Source organism: Micropterus salmoides, unplaced genomic scaffold, assembly GCF_014851395.1.
Source record: "Micropterus salmoides isolate LMB-PRFRI ecotype aquatic unplaced genomic scaffold, ASM1485139v1 Ms_hic_scaffold_16, whole genome shotgun sequence".
Taxonomy (NCBI): domain Eukaryota; kingdom Metazoa; phylum Chordata; class Actinopteri; order Centrarchiformes; family Centrarchidae; genus Micropterus; species Micropterus salmoides.
Window position 1 is genome coordinate 29915724 of NW_024040707.1, and position 20845 is coordinate 29936568.

General features: G+C 39.9%; 1 protein-coding gene across 1 annotated transcript; it reads left to right on the forward strand.

The window, feature by feature from the left end:
* Positions 1 to 10404: 10404 nt before the first annotated feature.
* vwa1 (von Willebrand factor A domain containing 1) lies at positions 10405 to 20344 on the forward strand. Its single transcript, XM_038723350.1, has 6 exons — positions 10405 to 10743; positions 14232 to 14789; positions 16519 to 16842; positions 17509 to 17784; positions 18126 to 18401; positions 19346 to 20344. The coding sequence occupies exons 1-6, from the start codon at positions 10665 to 10667 to the stop codon at positions 19372 to 19374; spliced, it is 1542 nt and encodes a 513-aa protein (XP_038579278.1). The 5' UTR covers positions 10405 to 10664; the 3' UTR covers positions 19375 to 20344.
* Positions 20345 to 20845: the final 501 nt, after the last annotated feature.

Sequence of the window (20845 nt, forward strand, 5' to 3'; positions counted from 1 at the left end):
AAAATAAAAAGGCAGCTCAAATTAATAAGCCTATGAGCTGAGTTCTGTACAGTTTGTTGTCATTTTTTAAGTTTTTTAAATTAAGACAAGAACAGAGGCTGTTGCAATGATCAAGGCATGAAGAGAGAAGAAGAGAAGAAATAAAAGCATGTACAACAGTTTCTGCATCTCAAATATTAAAAAGTGATCTTTTACTGGACATATTTCTGACATGAAACACTATTGAACAGGCTTTGAGATATAGTGCTCAAAACACATTGCTTTCAAACAGGACACCAAGATTTCTTTCATCAGGCTTGATATGTTGTTGTGACAGGTAACCAGTAGATGGCAGTATTTGTTTTGTGATACGATGTGGCACTTTTTTATCCCAGTCAGGCAGTCCTGTAGGGAACTCATCATTACTGAGTTCAGTAGGCTTATGTAGTGTGCAGTATAGTGAAGTACCATACAGTATAGTACAGAACAATATGTGTGGTATAGTATAGTATATTATAGAAAATAATGTATTTATCATCAGTGATGATATCTGACAGTATAAGAATATGATTATCCAAGAACGCGGGTTAAGTGTATTTTAACATAGTCTGATTCAATGCATGTCAATGATTTCTTTAAGCGAGAGCTATTGCGCTTCAACCTGTATGTTTATCATTTTATCATTCTATTTATCCCCCAAACTCTTTATTTCCTTACATACAGAGCACAGATCCTTTTAAAATACACTCTCTCGCCACTGTTCTCCTGGTCTCTGACTTTATGTTGGGTATTTTCAGACTGGGGTATTTTCCGACTGTTTCCTCTCCCATTCCCTTCCCATCTGCTTACATCAGCTCCAATTTAATTTAATATACTTGGCATCATCTCCCTTTATGATTCCCAGTCTGAACTCTGACAAGAGAGCAAAGCATATACCGGAAAAGTGTGCATGGGCGGATTAAACTTCCACCAGGTCTTTGTGTTGTGATTGTCTCAGTGTGGTTACTTTGTCAAAATAATATCCTGGCCTTGTACCTATGTGTGCTGTGTTTGTCTGAAAGGCATCCTGTTTATACAGCCTACTGAACAGTCTCTAGTGGATCATAAACAAGACTTTATGCGTAGCAAAGCCACAGCTTGATTAAAAATGATATACATTAGTTTTTATTTAGAAATCTTTTTCATGCATAGTATGAATAATGATTTCTACATTAAACACAGCAAGTATAATATATACAAGTAATTACTGATGATATACAGATAAGAGGCATTGTGAGTGAAGAATTGTTGCACCCATATAAGACTCATATGAGATTTCCTTTCAAATGCTTGATCTGTCAAGCTTGCCTAGACTTGTGAACAGAGAAAATAAAAGCCCAGTCTGCAAACCTCGAGTGTTGAAAAGGTGAGATAATATGAAGTGAACTCCTGGTACACATGTGTTCAACATCCTTGGTAAACATTTCTGCTGTTATCAGCACATTGCCTTTAGTTTGTGTTGCTGTGGTGGCATTTAAATAACCCCCTTTAAATGTATGATCACACTTCAACAGTATTTAAATGACTAAATATTAAGCAGGCTGCAACACTGAAAAAAAATCTTTACACCAAACTTAACTTTAGAGCTGCAACAATTAATTGATAAGTTCATTGAAAAAGAAAAAATTTGCTACTATTTTAATAATCAATTAATTGTTTTAGACACTTTCTAAAGCAAAAAATACCCCCAGTGGAAAACATACGCCATCAGAATTATTTGAAAATTCATCTAATCACATAAATATTATGACATAGTGGCTTTAACTCATCAATTCATACTTTGAACCCCCTCTAACTACATGTATCCTTCCAGATATTTTCTTCCTTTTCATCATCTAGCCATAAGAGGTGGACATGGATCTGAAAACGGGAATATTTTCAAACCCTGAAACTGTTTCCATGATTGTTTTCTTCTGGTTCTCTGACATTCTTACAGTATCAGTAGTGGCTTCAAATGCACCACAAGATATTTCACTTATTCAGTTCAACACAAAAATACACATTGCTGTTGCCATCTTCCAAAGATCAACTTTTCAGTAGCTAAGAAAAAGCCCAAGAGTTCAGAAAGTAAGTTGTAATGTCGCATCCCAGACTTCAAAATGAAATAAGAAGAGTCTACAGCCATGCTAGCAGCCTGTCCTCAACAGAAAAAACACCTTTGTTCAAGTCAATTGTTCAAGCAGCTTATTATGACCAATAATAAGTCATAATAAGCTGATTTAACAGTCTGAAAACACCCCAGACACGGGTTTATTGTAGATGAAGTCAGGTGATTTAGTATAAAGAGCGACAAAGTGCATGTAAAGAGGAGGATAGATGGGTCCAATAAAGTAAGGACCTTCATCCAGGGTAATGGTGTTCAAATCCCATGTAAAACAAAGTCAGTTTGTAATTATTTAAAGTGTTAAGTTAAATAACATTACGTAGTTGACTTTCGTTACTTAGGTCAAGTGACGTAGTAACGTTATACATATATATATAAACAGGTTGTGGTAATGAAAAGGACAAAAAGTTTGGAAAGATTTGTCATAAATTGGGAGAAATATGGAAGGAGTGTCACGGGAAAATTGGGAGGTTGCCAAACACGTTCTCATTGTAGGTTGTGGCATCGGTGTTTGACGCACAAGTTACCTTTCAGCGTCTGTATGAAATGCATGTATGAAAGTTGTGGTTAACATTGTTAAATGATCGCTATTTGGTTAGGTTTAGGAAAAGATCATGGTTGGGTTGAAATAAATATGTTACGTACGTTATGTAAATAAAAATTTTAAATAGGCCTAAGTCAACTTGACTGTTGGCTCTGTATAGTGCTGCTCTTAATGCGGGTGGGTTGCATTGGAGTTCGTTAAACCTTCTGCATCAAATACCAGCACTGAGAGACTGGTATGCTTTAAGATTCAGTACACCTGTCACTGGACTGGAACTTTCCAATGGTCATATGTGTCGTTTTCGGGTTCGTTTTTTGGAGTCACTGACAGTCGACCTATTTTGTTATTTCAGGTATTTGGTCTGTATTTTTTCATTGAAATGAAGAGCTAATAATGGAGATGAAAGTCAGAGGATCAGCAAAATGATGAGCGAAATGATTACAATTCAACCTGAGGTGCATGTGCCATATTTCATGCCAATCCATCCAACAGTTTCTGAGATGTTTCGCCTGCACCAAAGTGGTGGACCAGCCGACAGACTGACATTGCCATCCCTAGAGCCTAGAGACACTGGAGTTGGACATTATTAAATAAGTTGTGTGAAGCTTTGACTTGATGAATTTTTGGTACTGATTTCAACCACAGAAGCTTTATCAACACTTTCACCTAACCAGGAGCCTCCTCGTGTCCCACATCACCCATCAATCTCCCTTGGGCTAAATCTCCTATTCCTTCTTGTACTTGAGCTATGTCACACATAGTTATGTGTTTGACACACTCACACAGACACACTGTGTTTGTGCTCACTCTTACAATGGATTACTCATTGAACAGCAGACTGTTAGACAGGCAGAGCTTGCGCCAGACAAGTTCAAACACAACGCACCCCACCACCCTCCCCCTGTCTCCCCCATACCATAACTCCAACAGACAATGTCAGGTTTCTTCTGGGTTCCGTCACCTTGGCACTCAACAGGAGGGGAGTGAAACTGAGACAGAGTGGACTGTATGACCTGTGTGGGCGTGTTATGTGTGTGTACAGTCAAAAGAAAGAGCAGGAAGTGGGAAACTAGTAATAAGGAGAAGCAGAAACTTTGAGCGTGCGCAGAATGTGCCTGGAAGTGAAAGGCACAGACTTAAGTGGGGAGGCAGCGGATGTGAATGACAGGTGATTGTGTTAATAGACAGGATGGGTCAGACAGCAAGGCTGTCACCCATCTGTCATTAAAGGGGGCTGGGATGTTCATCACACCTGGTGAGGTGTTTGAGTAAAAGTTTGAACCACAGAGTTGCAACCCCTCAGTTAATCCTGGCCCGAGGTAGGGAGATTATAGCTTTTGAACAATATATGAGCATTTTGTGTGCACACTATTTGTGCACTACTTTAGAGCAAGCAGATACAAGAGAGGGGTGGTTTTCCTCCCTGATGGCTTTGATAGGTTGCCAGGTCCTCCCCCAACTCAACCTGCCCTAACAGATTCAGCTGCGGATGCACTTGTAATTACAACACAGCTCAGCTCTGTTAAACCTTCAGACATACCAAAAAAGTGACTTAAGCTACATCTTTTGTGTGTGTGTGTGTGTGTGTGTGTGTGTGTGTGTGTGTGTGTGTGTGTGTGTGTATGTGTGTATGCATCAACCCACGTGCGTTTATACTGGTGATGCATGCATATGTGTGCACCACCGTCAGTGTACATGTGAGGGCTCATGTGCGTGCTTGTGTCTTTGTGTTTGTACAGTGTGCAGGAGTGTTACTAAGGGTGGAAGGCAGCTGGGACTGCAGAGGAAGGAGTGTGCGGGGTGAGGAGCACAAAAGAGGGCGAGAAATCACAAAGGGAGGAGAGAATGGAGAATCCAGCTGCTATCCAATATGGCCAAAACACTTTGGAGAACCAGCAGAATGGAAGAGGGTGAAAAAAAGAAAGGCCACTGATAGGCCTGCAGTATTATAGTAGTAGTAGTATATAGTAAGTAAAAACATGAAGGAGGATGATGATTAGAGAAGGAATGGAAAGAAATTAAAGGATGGGTAGAAATGTGACTAGAGAACATGAGCCAGGAAAGAGAGGAAAGGGGATTTATTAGAGTCCTTGTGATGTGAATACCAACACACAGCACAGTACTGGATTGTAGTAGTCTGTGTGTGTGAGAAATACTGGTTACATCCAGCCAACTGTAGCCTACCATCTTCCTTCCCACAGGCTGCATTAGTGCAGCAAGCAGCACTCGGAGGACTCTTTAAAGTGATGAGTCACCACCACTGACCTTTCTCGTGTGATTTCTGAATAAGTGGGACTAGTATTTCTCTAGAGATTCATTGAGCAGTGGATGGAAGTCATTTCATACAATGCAAGAGAGCACTTGGGGGCAATACTGAGGTTGTGAATGGAATTTCCATTTTATATTGCTGAACTATGGTCAACAAAGCTCAGTGCTGAGTTACTCTATTTTGACATTTTGGAAACAATCAGAAGAGCTATTTCAGAGAACTTCAGGCTCATTGGGGTGAGGTTTCTCACATGCCACTGGAGGCAGACCCTACTGTGGTGTTAAATTACCCATAAAATGTCCTTTCAGTGAGCTTCTTCATAAATCATGGGGCTCTTGGGTGGTAGATGTAATCGTAAATTTTAACCTGCGCTATCAGCCGGCCATCTTTTCAAAGGTTATAGCCCAAGATCAGGTTGTGTTCATACTGAGCCAAAAAGACAAGTGCATTTATTCACTATTGATAAATGATGTCCCGCTCAACACAATAAGACCATTATCTGAGCAGACCTTTCAAGAGGAGTAGAGCCCGCTATACAGAGAACCTCAGTTGACCCAGTGTGGCAGAACCAGAGGCTGCCTGTGACATTTTACTGTGGAAACTTGCAGTGGGTGTTGGCCTCACCAGTGTGGAGACTCTCTGACTGGCGATGATTGCAAAACAGATGTTCTTACTAGAGAGATGGATCCAGCTGTATACCCAGGTTTTACTCCAGGACAGTGAGCAGACTTGGGTGCTTCTGTCCAAACATAAATATACACTCTGATTTATTCTGTGAAAGTGTGCTCTTGCCTTGAACTGGATATTTGTTTGTGTTTAATGTAACTTGTCATATTTGTTTAGGAAAAGCAAAGATTGAGCATTTCCCTGGACGCATTTAGGTCTTGAGTTCTTGGAACAAAGGGGAATGTAAACAATTCCGTCTCGAGGCAGCACCTTACCTAACCAACATTTTATTCTGAATACTTGTGTCTCAGATTGGAGTTCCTTAACAATACACTTTATGTCAGGGTTTAATACAAAACAAAAGGCTCTATAAGTTAAAAGCTTAGGAAATGCCTTCTTGGACACAGCTTAAAAGACAAAACCCACTGTGGATATACACAGGATGCTAACCAGAGGAGGCAGGAAAGTACCACTGACGCACAACCGGAGGTGTCAGTGTGGCTCAGGAAGCCAGTGTACACTTTGCACATTTCTGGTCTTCTGGACATCCCAGTGATGGGAAGTCCCTTTGACAGACTTCCCTGTCTGTATTTTTAGTTTAATGACTGTTGTTTAGGTGTTGTGTCAAAGTTGACTAAGCAGGAGGCAAAGAGCGTTCTTGGCTCTGTGTTTGAGCTGCTTGTCTGAAAGGTCCAAATGTAAATTCTGCTAAATATTTTGTTTACTCTTATCCAGCATCCCTTGGACTCATCTCCCTTTTCCATCACTCGTCTTCCTCTCCCTAAGCTCTCTCTTCTTAATCCATGTTTCATCTAGCCTCTCCTTCATCGTTTATCTCTTTATGAAGCAGTTTCTTTTACTTAGCGAGAGGCAACATTTCTGCTTTTATTCCTCAATTCTGCACAAAAACCATAGTTTACTATGAACCAAACCTCAAATACCATAGACTGGCAGGAAGGAGAAAAGTACTGGCAAATATAGATCTGTGGAATTCACTCAACCACTGACAGTGGCGTTCCAATATGTAGCCAAACCCAAAGCAGTCAAAATCTTAATGGGGAATTTCAAGAAGGCTGTTATTATGGGCCAAAGTTGCAAGAGACTGTATAAGAGGCTGTACCTCAGGCTGCATAAAGAATGTTTGCAGCTCAAACCCTCTCCCAAAAGATCTGCTGTTTTTCTTTTTCTGTTATTACTCAACGTTGTGATGAACAAGATGTCATAAACTCTTCCATTGCCTTGATGACATCTCTCTGTTTTCGCTTCTCCTCCCATTCCTCTTACTCCCTCTGCTGCTGCCTGGCCCAGAGCTAGGGTCACGTTTGACGTACTATTGCATTTCTTCCTTCTTAAAGGACTTCCCACCTGAACTATGATGGTATGTGAAAATGAGTAGAAACAGATCACTGCTCAGGTCGCATCATCTGACATACTGATTGGGGGAATGGAGACAGTGTGCTGACATGAGACTGTGTTGGGAGGATTTTAGCTCAGTGTCAAATAATAACTCGAGCTGCAATTCGTGTGCTTGACACAGGTCAGTCAGACGCATAGAATCTGTCATTGCACTCATGCAATGGTTGACATGATGAAATACACGCAGAAATTTCTTCATGTGCGTACACATGCTCATGCAAAGAATATGCACCCGGAACATGCTCTGTGCACATGCATGTTCAGCTGTTTACAGCTCCCGCACACACCAGTGCCAAGTTGTTCCAGGTGGGGGCATACTGTGTGTATGTAACTGATTTACAGCTCACTGACTAGACTGTAAAAAAAAAAGCAGAAGAGAACTCCCAACTGTAGTAATGTCCAAACAGCACCATGGACTCAAGGGGGCACAAATGAAACTTGGCAAATGTAAAAACTTGTTCATTCCTGAAGGGGCAAACCACAAAGAAATTAATGTTGCATGTCGGTTGTGCAGTAGCAGCGGGGTGTAAATGGATCGTGATGAACTTGATTTCAGAGCTACATTTTAGCAACAGAGCATAAAACCAAAATGTTCAGAAACCGGACACAGACTTAAATTGTCATGGCTACCGAATTTATTACTGTACATGCATATAAACTGAACAAAGGGTGACTCACCAGCCACAAGTATAATAAACTGCTTGTACCTGTCGTATATTTTCCATTTTTGCATAGTTTTCTATATAGATGATTGCAATGAAATATAGGTCAGACAGAGCTATCATAATGCTTAACAATTACTTACAACACTGGCGTGGCAGTGTATATTTACTAGGTGTGTGTATTGGGAAGGGTGTGTTTATTGTCAATGTCTGGAACAAAAAAAGTATTTGCACATGATGTGTCACAGAGGAATCCAGACCTTTGAATTGCTGCATCCTCTCACATCCATTCATGCCTCCTACTCCCTTTGTTTCTTTTTTGTTTCTCTCTCTCTCTCTCTCTCTCTCTCTCTCTCTCTCTCACACACACACACACACACACACACACAGAAGATCCAGCCCTTGCTGTCCACTTACTTCACTTTCTGCATGTAAATGTTACTTCATTTTATGTTATTTACTGGTTGACCACTCTAGCCCTTTCATGCATGGTGTCCACAAATGTGGACAGTTATTTTAACTCCATTTTGGGTTAATATATCATGGTGGAGTAAAATGTAGTTTTTTTAAAGCAAAAACCAACTGTCCACGGATGTGGATGTCATGCAACAATGGAGTGAGATTGCATTAAGTCTGATTTCTGCATCCTGCTATTATATCTATTTTACTTTTTTCAAAAATGTGATGAATTGAATTCTACAATAATAAAACAAATATATGGACATAAATTACAATGCAAAAGTGCAAATTACAGCATTAAATTGCAACTTTTAACTGCTTTGCAGTTTTGCAAGTATAGTATAGTACTCAGTACTGTAAAGATATCAGTTTTAACTAGAACTATGTAAACTGTTACATTTGGTATGTTGATGTGTTGTAACTGATATAATTCAATATGAAGTGAAGAGGATACAAATATGTTACTGGGCAGCTATTAATACCATTTGTTCCTAAATGTGTGTTTTAATGTTAGTTTTCAATTACTGAGCTTAAATACATAGCATAACATGTCATAACAAACATAATATTCCATATTGTCAGGTGTGGCATTTTACTCATTTGTTCCACAGATTCATAATTTAAAAAATAAAACAGGATTTTGTAAAAATAAATAAATAGATTTAAATTTTAGCCCAATTTTGAGTAATGAAAAGAATCTTCATTCTAATAATTCATCCATGAGAGGGCTGGGACTATGTATTGTGTAATTTCAAAGATGCAGTCCCTGTGGTTTGAATGCTACAAGCATTTGTGGTCTTTCTTGTAAACCAGAGGTTCCTGAAACTCTGAAACCCAGGTGGGTTACAATCCTGAAAGTCCACTACAAATATTCAGAAAATAAGTTAGTCTAAAGGTAAACATTGATGCACTGTGTAGACTAACTGAATGTGCACAAAATATATAAAGAAATCATTCAGAAAAAATATGATATTTTTATAAATATATAAATTTATGCTCCTCTGTAATTCCCCATAGACTAATGATACTTCCCTATGACTAATTTTAAAGACTTGCCTGCAAAAATGTAATGTGGTTTTTAGTGGGTTCTCCATTTATACCCCCTCTAATAAAGTAACAGTGAAGACTTCTCTAATCTAATTGTGGCTCAGATCCAAGGTGTTGACGCCTGGATGGTGAACACAGCCCTATTTACTTTTCTGAGTTACTGGGGAGACTGGAGAGGTGGGAGGAGTGAGGTACACAATACAGCCAGATGTGTCAAGCCAGACAGAAGTAGTCAAAGGAAAGTTGAAGCAACTTTACCTTCAAAATAAAAGCATATTTTTGTCAGCCATTTCAGCGTGACTTAATCTGATTTGTCTGTTGTTCCATTTTCAATAACTAGACATCATTCTTAGCAGTGTTTTTGTGATCAAGTCTCTGTGTCCTGGGTTTCTTTACACTTGTGGCAAAGTTGCTGTATAGGGTGGCAGTAACAGCCAAGAAATGCAGCAATACCCCAGCAATAACTAAGACGATTCTTAGCACGTACGTGTATGGTAAACTGTAAATAATGCAGGTTTGAAAAATAAAAATGATTGCAAAATGTTTTATGAGGAAGGAAATGCAGTCAGTATGTTTATTAGGCCTTATGGATGCACACTCAAAACTCCAGTGAGCACCTATAACATAAAGACAAAAATCTACATTTAAAAATGTATTTTTAAGATAATATACATAAGCATTCTATAAATTAACATGCTATATTGTTATAAAACTAAACTAGAAAACACTTTATAAAGCATTAAAATTGGCTCCACCTGGACAACATTAAATCGTGGGGTGGTGATGCAGTGGGTAAGACACATGCATTTGATGTGAGAGACACGGGTTCAACTCTCTACTGTGACACATCTACCAACCTGTCCCTGAGCAAGACGTCTACCAATGTGTCCAGAGACATGCGACTTCTAACATATATAGCAATCGTAAGTTGCTTTGGACAACAACGTCCTGCTGACATTCATGTTAATGAATCATCAAAAATAATATAACACATACATAAAGCCATGGGCTCAACTAAAATAAAACAAAATCTAACTTGGTCCATCTGAGACAAAGTCCATGAGTGTATTTTGACAGCCCATATTGACGTTGCGTTTTTTTCTTTTTAAGAAAAGATAGTAGCCTAAGCAAGCAAGAGGATTTTATTTTGAAACATTTGTTTGGGAAGCTCGTATTTACTTCTCGCATGCTTGACATTGGTGTCCCGAGCGCAAGAGAAGCGCTTTTGCCATGACGAGGAGTACACAGACGTTACGCACTCGGACTGAAGTTTTGAGTGTAGCTTAAGATTGATCATGCTCAACGCGGGAGAAAGAGGAGAAGCAAAATAAAAAACGCTGGATGTGATCAATGATTATGATTTACTGACTGGGAGTGCGCTCCTCCGGGCTGTGGCGGATATATGGTTGACTCAGTCACCCATAACTTTTGTGTTATAATTTGCTTCGGAGGAACTAACGTTAATTCAGAGCCATTGTGATGGAGATGTCTTTGACATGGATGCTGTTGTGTCTGCTCCTGCGGGCGTCGACTGCACAGAGCCCCGCACCTGAAGGAGGTAAGCTGCCTCAGATGGTTATGCACACCACTGATCCAATGTAATCCATATTTGATGGTGTCATTTATAGCACTGTAGTAGAGAGACGTGCCAGAAATGGATGTGGAGGCCACGACTGAAAGAGTAAAAAACGTAATAAAACGTAACATGAGATCTGTATTTTCAGGACCAATTTTGCCATCATGGTGAAGGTGAAGTAGCCCACCTACAATGACCACATTTCAGTCATGACACAACTTTATCTCCAGTTAATAATAAAGTGAGTTTAAATAAAGTGAGCATTGGTGGCATGTAGATGCAGTGACTCTGCCATTAGAAACTGATGCTGCCAAGGAGGTGACGGGACTGTTTGGGCCCAGGGTGGATCAGGGTGGGGTTGATATTACAGCAAGTGTTCTCAGTGAAATGGCATGACTCCAGGTATTGAATTGTCAGTTGATGAAATCCCGCAGGCTGGGGCAGTGGTTCCCAAAACGAGGAGCACAGGGACCATCCCAGGCATCCTTTGGAAGGCTTCAGGTGCTTGCCATATTACACTCCAAAAAGGGTTAAATTCCAAGATTATTGTCTGTTGATGAAACCTCTTGGCATTACACCAGTGGTTTCCAAGGTCCGCAGATTAAGTGAGAAATTGTTGAATCATCTAAGTAATACTCCACTGAAAGAAAAGAAATCTGATGAGATCTGATCTGCGGTTTTAGATTCACACATCTACACTACAAAGTAAATAGTGTACTAAATAATATGTACGATAAAAATCTCACTAAGGGTCAAGATATGATGTAGCATTAACTCAGGTCATGTGGTGAAGCTAATGACCATGAAGTGTCTGAGAGGCTAAACTTGGTGGTAACGACACCGCCGAGTTAGTCAGGGAGGGGATCTTTAACATACAGCAGTGATTGAGATGCTGTTTCCATTAATAGGGACCTGATGAGACTGAACCAGTACAGCTTACAGGAATTGTGCACTAACTGGTAGTACTGTCATCCTTCTATAATAAAGAGTTTAAAGGGGTGGTGATAGCGCAGTGGATGAGACAAATGCCTTTCCGGGTTCAAATCTACTCTGAGGCACCAATGTCTCCCTGAGCAAGACACTTAACCCCTCGTTGCTACAGAGGCTTGCGACCTCTGACATACATAGCAATAGTAAGTTGCTTTGGATAAAAGCGTCAGCTAAATGAATAAATGAAATGTTCACCACACCCACAGAATGAAAAGGGACATGTTGCCATACTATTGGATAGCTGTAAGTTTGATGATTCTTATTCTGTAGTCCAACCTTGAAAGCTGTCAAGCATGAAATTCTGCAGCGTACCACATCCTTAAATGTGTCTTTTGTGGCCCTCATATTTATGCTACATTTCTGCATACCCAGCCCACAAAACCTATATTGTTCAAGCTTCATTGTGCATGTTTTAGTTTAAGTCTGACGTAGCTATATGTTCAGCAGGCTCCAAGACCTGCTCTTCTCCCATAGTGTTTTACTGGGGCCACGTGCGGTTTTACGCTTCATTTTTTTACCATCACATCACTCAAGTGCAAATAGTCCACCACTAAATCTTATTTATCATGTGCACGATAACAGCAGGCTGCATTTAAACACGTCTTCTCTCTAAATAAACAGTGAAGCAGCTGTCTCCAGACGTCAGCATATGGTTTTTCGATAAAAACATACCTGCACAAAGGCAGAGGGCAGCCCCCTCGCTCCAAAGTCCAAATAACAAGACAGATGTGTAAGGAATTCTTCAGGCTGATGGAGAGAAAGGCAGCGAGCATGCACGTCTGTGTGTGTGTGTGTGTGTACATGTTTGACTTCTCAGCTTTCAACACCTTCGATTCTTATCAACACCTCATCTCACGCGTTAAACATTCAAATATTTTTAAAAAGTGGCATCCAAAGAAAATAAGTTTCCATAGGCTGGAGTGGTAGAGTCTGTGCCTGTTACTGCAGAATTATTATGAATAAAAATGAATAAATGTATTATAGTTTGTATTTATTTATTTTTAGAATTGGTAACACATAGTTCTCAGTAGTGAGTTTACTTTTTTGAAACTCTTCTCCGCACGATCAGCACAGCAACATCAATGCGGACTAAACTGTGGATCACTTTTCATCGCTGTGGCACAAAATGCATTCAACGACCACATCTTTTAACTGTTGTCACACTCAGACCACCGCCAAAACTCTGTGTATTCATTCTCCATTTTGCACATGTCTGCATTCTATTTTCTAAACTGTTAAGTGTATACTTAAAGTAGCACAAAAATACTGTAAATTAGACTTCTGCTACATCTACATCTAAAGAGAAATAAAAAAAGGAAAAATGCTTCTACTGGATCATACAATGCACATACAATGTCTTTTTTGATTCCTTGATGACAGCTGTGGAAGACTACACTGGAAGGCAGCACACTCCATGTAATACATGTGCACTTATATTTGTTGCAATGGAATCTTGGCTTGTGCTAATTAGATAAATAAAATATACTTTAAATACAGGGATATGGTAAATTGTAATGCTAGTGTTGGGAGACAAGTGTTCAGAACAAGAGTTGACTGTGAGTTAAGTGTTTTTGTTATTGCATTAGTGCATTTTGGTTGTGCTGAGCTGTACGTCGGTAAAAAACAAACTGTGTGATGAGTTTTGAAAAAGTGAACTTGTATAGAGAAAAGTCTTCTGCTCGCCGTCTCTCACACTTTTATTTATCATTTCTCCTTAACCTTTGCTCTCAGATTTGAACAGTGGGCATTTTGTCTTGGATTACTGCACAACCTGAAAATTAACTGCAACTATATATTGCTTTTAGATTCTGTCTCTAATTGCTGCTGCTTTTTATGTTCGCTCTCGCTGCTCTGTATATGGCCATTCAGCATTCCTCTTTGTCTCTCACATGGAACTGCCAGTACCCCCCCCCCCACAATATCACTCCTCTCCTTTTAACGCCTTCCCCCTTGTCCCACTTCCTTTCTCCGCTCCCTCTACCACTAATGCCCAGCAGCTACTGTTTTCCCTCCTATGTGCTTCACTCTTGGCATTCACTTTTAACTTTGCTTCTGTTACGAAACATGGAAAAATGTTGGGAGGAAAAATCTGGTCTCTAGCTCAATCCTTGAATGCCTTTTATCCATCACACACTTCTGAAGTTATCATAGTGCCAGCATCATTTTGTAGTTCCTCTGTTTGTTTTCATTTCTTTTTATCTTCACTGTAATTACTTGTTTCTTACTTGCTTCCGACTCTTTGCTGCTTTCATGACAATGTCCTATGAAAGTTGTGTGGCTGTGTTGTTCCAAGAAGGTGGAGGGAGAAGGGGAGGGAGATTTCAAATGTGTGTGTGTCAGTGAATCATGAAAGGGGACCTGTGGAAAAAGTTGAGGAATTAAAAAAGGAATGAGAGAGTTGTATAGTTCCCATATCAGCATCAAAACTGATTTTGAGTGGATTGATCTTTATTTTTTCTTTTATCTTTCTTTTTTCACAGTGCTGAACTGCTGCGAGGGTGACGTCCTCTTCATATTGGATTCTTCAGGGAGTGTGTCTTCCTATGAGCACTCCCGCATGCTCGCCTTTCTTTCTGAGCTCCTGCTCCCCTTCTCACTGGGAGAGGACCAGGTGAGGGTAGGACTCCTGCAGGTGGGCACGCGACCCCGCCTCGAGTTTGGCTTTGACACCCACAGCACCCAAAGTGGCCTCCAGGGGGCATTGAGGAACATCAAACCTCTAAGGGGGGACACCAACACAGTGGAGGCACTGAGAATGGCAAAGGAGTGGGTGCTGAGACCCGGAGCAGCGGGAGGGGCCAGGGTGGGGCTCCCAAGAGTGCTGGTGTGGTTGACGGATGGGGTAAAACCAGGCGATGTAATTGGACCAATGGCCAGGCTGCAGGAGGAGGGCGTGGCTGTGCTGGTGGTCTCCACAGGGCATGGCAACTATCAGGTGTTGAGGCAAGTGGTGACCCCGCCTGTAGAAACCAACTTGTACTTTGTGGACATCGATGATATGAGCATCATCACAGAGGACGTGCGGGATGCCATCATTGGTGAGTACGGTATGGGTTAACTTGTGATTTTTTAGGGTGAGCTGCAGTGAGACGCCAAAGTAATTATTGATTTTCCAGTGTTTAATAATAATCACATTTTAAATGGCGGATTAATTATCAAAACAAATTATTTAAAATGTAATGATTAAATAAAAATTTAGTTTTACCTTTAGTTATTTTGTTTACTGATGTATCTGCCAATCAGAGCCGCTCTTACTGCTTTGTGGGTTTGCATATTGCCTACACTAGTGCAGTGTCCCATCACAGGGGCCGATGTGACGCCTCCCACTGCAGCAACACACCCGCCACGTACGAGGCCGTTTGGATGAACGCTGCTCGACATAATAAAAAAAGCAATACAAACAGATACACACACACACACAAAGATTTCTTTATTAGAGAGATGTCTTTAAAAGAAAAAGAACCATCTATTTAGGCAATAACAAAATAGAAACTATGTTAAAGCAGAAGACAACTTGTCAGATGGAATTAGATTTTCAGACACAATGGAATATTAAAAAGCCATACTAGAGGCTTTTAATTTGATCTTGTTTAAATTTATTTTAATAAGTAAATTTTAAAACATAATTATTAATTCCTCATTTAAACACAGAATAAATAAACATAATTAGTATTTTTACTACAACATTTGATGCAAATGTAATTCATCAATTCCAAATGGTTTCCTTGATAATAAATGATGTATCCATTTATTAAAGCTACACTGGCTATATTGATATTTTTACATCAATAATAGAATAAATGGTGTATGTAAATCCCTAATTCCTATTTGCACTAAACTTACTGTAATGGCATGTACTTTCTGCTAACAATTCCACAATAAATGCAAGCGGATATGTACAGTTCACCAGAAATGTGAGCAGCTTAGGTGTCATTCATGTAGATTTCAAGATTTCATTCATGTAGCTCCAAGCTTTCAAAAATTACATTTAAATTTAACAGCAACTTATCTTTCTAGAACCAATATCCTGTTTAGTCTGTATAATAAATCTGTGAAACCTCTTTCCAGTACCAATAGTCCCTATAAAAACCACTGACATTTTTTATAGCATGAACACCCTCATTCAAACAGCTACAATAGCACTAGTTGCCTGCTACTCATACACAGATGTATTACATGTCTCTGTGCGTCTCCCACATGCTCCCAAAGACAGTGAGACCAAATAGGAAGCCAGTGAGTGCGTCTCAGTGTGTAAGCGTTGCTGTAATGAGATAGGATGATCTATTAATGGATTAATGATTCAACTTCTCTTTCTGCTTCCCAACACTATGCCAAACATGATACATATGTGTGTGTGTGCGCGTATATATATATATATATGTATGTCGCCCACTTCCCTGGCCAGATTAGGTAACTGCCACAACACTCCAAAGGGACACACTCAGCAATTATTAGTACTGCAGCTGCAAGACATAATGCATAGTATAAATAAGGCTTAGGTACAACAAGAGGAAATGCACCAGTCCTTGGTGGGTGTCTGAAGATCCTATTGCAGATATCAATGCCTCTGTGGTATTTTTTGCAGGGACTCATTGAGTTTGCTATTTCAAGTTGTCTCAAGTCTTAGAATGCATCCATTAACCTAAGTCTGGCTGTCAACGTGGATGGCTGTCTGAAGCCAAGACATTTTTAGCATTCAATTATAACTTGTTACTAATGCCAGTGAGCACACAGTAACTTCATTCATCTTTATTCTGCCTCCAACAGAGATTATCCGGGCTGAGCGAATCCAGGTCCGTGACGTCTCCTCCAACTCTGCCACGCTCCTGTGGCGGCCTGTTCTATCTGGTTTGATGGGCAGCTATGAGATCCGTTTTCGTCCACTTCTGACGGGAGGAGTAGGGGTTTGGAGACCTGGGACCAGTCCCAGCACCGGTGGTGGTGAATACCAGAAACAAACCCAATCTGCAGATTCCAGCACTGCCAAGCTAACAGGCCTGAAGCCTGACACCACCTATTCCGCCATACTGATCCCGAAGTCCGAAGGACAAACATTTAACCAACTCTCTGTCAACTTCACAACAAAGCCAGGTTGGATGAAATCACATTTACACACTGGCTCATAACTTTGCTACTTGCTACAATATGTGGGGGGCTTTTTCAGCCTTTATTTATGAGAGGACAGTTGAGATAGACAGTACATGTGGAGGAGAGAGAGAGAGAGAGAGGATGACATGCAGCAAATGGCCGTGGGTTGGACTTGAACCTGGGGACTCAGCCTATGTACATGGGGCATGTGCTCTAGCAGTGAGCTAACTGGCACCCTTGACTTTTTATGGCCATTTTTCACCATTATTTGTCATTTTCTAAGGTAGCTTTTTATTTTATGTGTCAGAATTTCCAATACTGTGGTAGTAATTGAAAATGTGAAAAATATGAAAGCTCAATTTAAATCAAAATAAATATTCACCTATTATTGGAAACTGTTTTTCATATATGTTGAATTGTATACTTGACTGTAGACAACTTTTTGCATGTTCAGCTGACTAAAAGACTTGTAATGCTAGTAATGACCTGGAATTAATTAAGTGGAAGTGTACCAATTGAGGCATGTCTCTATCGTCTATCTGTTCTTGTCATAGTTATCATAAATTACAGACCCGTAAAATGAAGTGAGAAAATTATAATTGGTTGCAACCCTCATTTACTTTATTATCTTAAACTGACTCTCTTTTTTCTTGTCTCCCCACACTCCAGAAGTTCTGAGCCCAGCTGTGGTAACAGTCTCTGAGTCGGGGCAAACCAGCGTTCGGGTGAGTTGGGGTCCTCTTCAGCCAGAGATGGTCACAAGTTATTACATCGAGTACTCTGGCTTGCCAAGGGGCAAGCTCCACGCTGTCACAGTGGATCGAAGGGAAAACTCCACGCTCCTCAGAGACCTCCAACCAGATACCACTTACTTGGTCACTGTTACTGCTCTGCATGCTTCGGGCAAGGAGAGGGCCATGTCTGTCAAAGTGTGTACTCAGGAAGGTGAGCCACATGAAAAAAAATGCTGTAAAACTGGATCATCAAGGATCCATTTACTGCACACTAATCCTAATCCTACACAGTTAAATCCTCTCTGGGTATTACATTTCAGATCATTTCTAGCAATTCCATTCACTTTTGACTACTCCAAGGGCATTTGTGAGCTGCTAGAGGAGCTTGAGCTAATCAGACACATTTTGTACTGTACAAGTAATATTATATATCTATTATAAAGTATTTGTTTTCCTTTAGCTTATACTTTTTTTGCTCCGTATCATTCATACTCTCTTCACGTCATTCTCTTTCCTTTTGAAATCTAACATCTCTGTGGTCTCCATTTCCAGTGACTCCTGCCCTGGCAGACCTCCAGCTAACCACAGTGGGTAGTGACTCAGTGCAGGTCGATTGGAAGGGCAGTGTACCCGGTCTGAGGGGTTACTGGCTCACCTGGGAGGGACAGCAAAACTCTGTACCTGGCCAGCGCTCCTCCCTCTATTTGCCGCCCGACTCTCTGTCAACGCGCCTCACACACCTCCCCCCATTGGCTAGAGTGTGTGTGTCACCCATTTACCGGACGGCCCGGGGAGAGGGACTGTGTTGCACGGCACAGTTTCATTCACGTGAGTGGTGACAGGGCATGCGGCACTTTCTTTCAGAGTTCAGCATTTTCTACACAGCTAGAGCCATGTTGCAGTTAGCATAGCTTAGCATAAAAACTGGAAGGAGGAAAAACAGCTAGCTCTCTCTCTAAAATTTAAAATCCACCTCTAAAATGCACTTCGTTACACAGTAACATATCTTCTTTTTGGTTTTAGGGAGACTGAGGTGGTGTAACTATTTATTGATGAACAGCAACAAACAACAGACTTCCCAGAGTCTTGTTGTCAGCTGCTCAGAAGTACTGGAGTATGGATAAACTATAATTAGTCATGAAATAGTTACACCACATAACTCCCTCTGAAACCGCATCTTTGCTTTTACATTTCTGTTTCAATATGGATTAAACAAATAAAATACAACTTTTTATTACTGAGCTTTAGAGCTGTTGGTAGGCAGATATTTTTTTTAAACTTTGGACTCAAGCCTACCTTTTAAGGAGCATCTTCAGACTTAAAAGTTCAACATTTTGGGAAATATGGTTATTTCTTGTCGATAGTAACATGAGAATATTGATGCCATTCTCACACCTGCTGCTTAGCATTCAGTTGAGGCCTTAAATGGTACAGTATCATAGGGATAGGGAGTAATAACCCCTAAAATGACAATTTCTACATTTAATTTGTCATTACTGTGAGCACTACAAATACAATTTCATTCCCCTCTATCACAGCGACAGTTATCTCAGTATCTGTAAATAAATAAATCTGACTGCATTTCTAGATAATACTACAAGTAGTATGTGTTTTTATAACTTGAGGGAACAGACCCTTTAAACTGAAACATATTTATGTTGGATTGAATGAATAGCTGTGGATTAACTCCATTTGTTGTCTGATAGTAGTGTTCATAGATACAGGAAAAGTCATAACATAAGACTTTGCTGTTTTCTCTCTCTGCTCTTTAGATGGATTAGCATATGGCTACCAGTCATAGCACGCCTGAATTGCAAATGTACCTTACCAAACATGGAGGGACAGAGGGACCATGGCAAGAAGAATGTTGACTTTCATCCATAATTCCTTCCCGTGCCTCTCCCCTCTTTGAGCATCATCCAGGAAATATGTGTGGTTTGGCTACTGAACACTCATGTGGAAGCCATAGACACTTAAGAGTGGTCTGGGACAATATGGCCACACGTTGACTGCTAACAATCTGTAACACTTTCCATTTCTATTTCTTATTTGGTTTACACCTGTAGTAAATGCATAATGCTTTCAATTTAAAGATGCAAACTTAAGATACAGATATTTCTTTGGGCTGTTTTGCAGATACACAACAAAGCATGCTGGGAATGTTGGATGTTTTATGTTGCTTGTTTCGGAGAAATGCTTTGCACCATATGTGGGCCTCATGCCCAACATTTTTTTGAGATCTAGCTAACATCTGATTTACATTTCTAATGAATACTTATAACTTGTACTTAAATTACTTCTCTTTCAACACATGCTATGTGTATGTGCACACTGGACGGCAACAAGGGGATGTTAACATAGTGTCCCTAATAACAGGATCTTCAAGATTACTTTGAACTTTTCAGAAATTACAAACAGACCAGCCACATGCCCTGAAGCTATGGAGACGCTGCATATGATACAAATGTGTGTAACTGAGAGTAGTCTTGTATTGGTCTCTGGACATACAGTAGATCCATCATTGATATTTATTAATTAAGAATTATGTAAGAATGAGAATTCATAGCATTCAGTATTTACAGACAAGCTGTTTACACTGTAAGACTGTTTTAAGCCAGTCTTTGCTGCCCCCTACTGAAATCATTCTTACTTACTTAGAGCTGTTTACTGTTATCCTCTCAGAGAATATGTATTGTGATATATTTGTTGATCACGATTGGAATTTAACATGAGCTTGCAATAAAGTCCTTATATAATTTTGTTTATACTAATTATGTATTTTTTTTATTATAGTACAATCATGGCCTAAGATTAAAGGTAGATGTTCTGAAGAATAGCTTTTTCTAAAGGGGGACTCCACTGATTTTACATGTCAATTACAGTTTACCAGTCATGAGGAGTAAAAAAAGACATTGGGAAGCTAGGATCCAGCATTTTCAGAGTTTGACTGTTACTAGGCACTAAAAGTCAGTATCGGCTGCTTCAAGTTAGACAATTCTTTTAAAAATATGTCTCTCGCAAGTCCCCCAATGTTTTACAAATGCAATTCTAAATCACTTTATGATGGATCTGTACCTTCAAGGTTCTACTTTCAGGTGAATTTGTAAAAATAGTATTAAAAACACCACTAGTTTCTATAAAAAATGTGTTTGCTTTATTATTTCTTCAAAAACGTGGGAAACATTTTAACTGACTTTCAAGTTTTGTCTAATTTGGTAAACGATATGAATAATTTACAGAATATAATCAGTATGATGTGTTGGGATGGCACA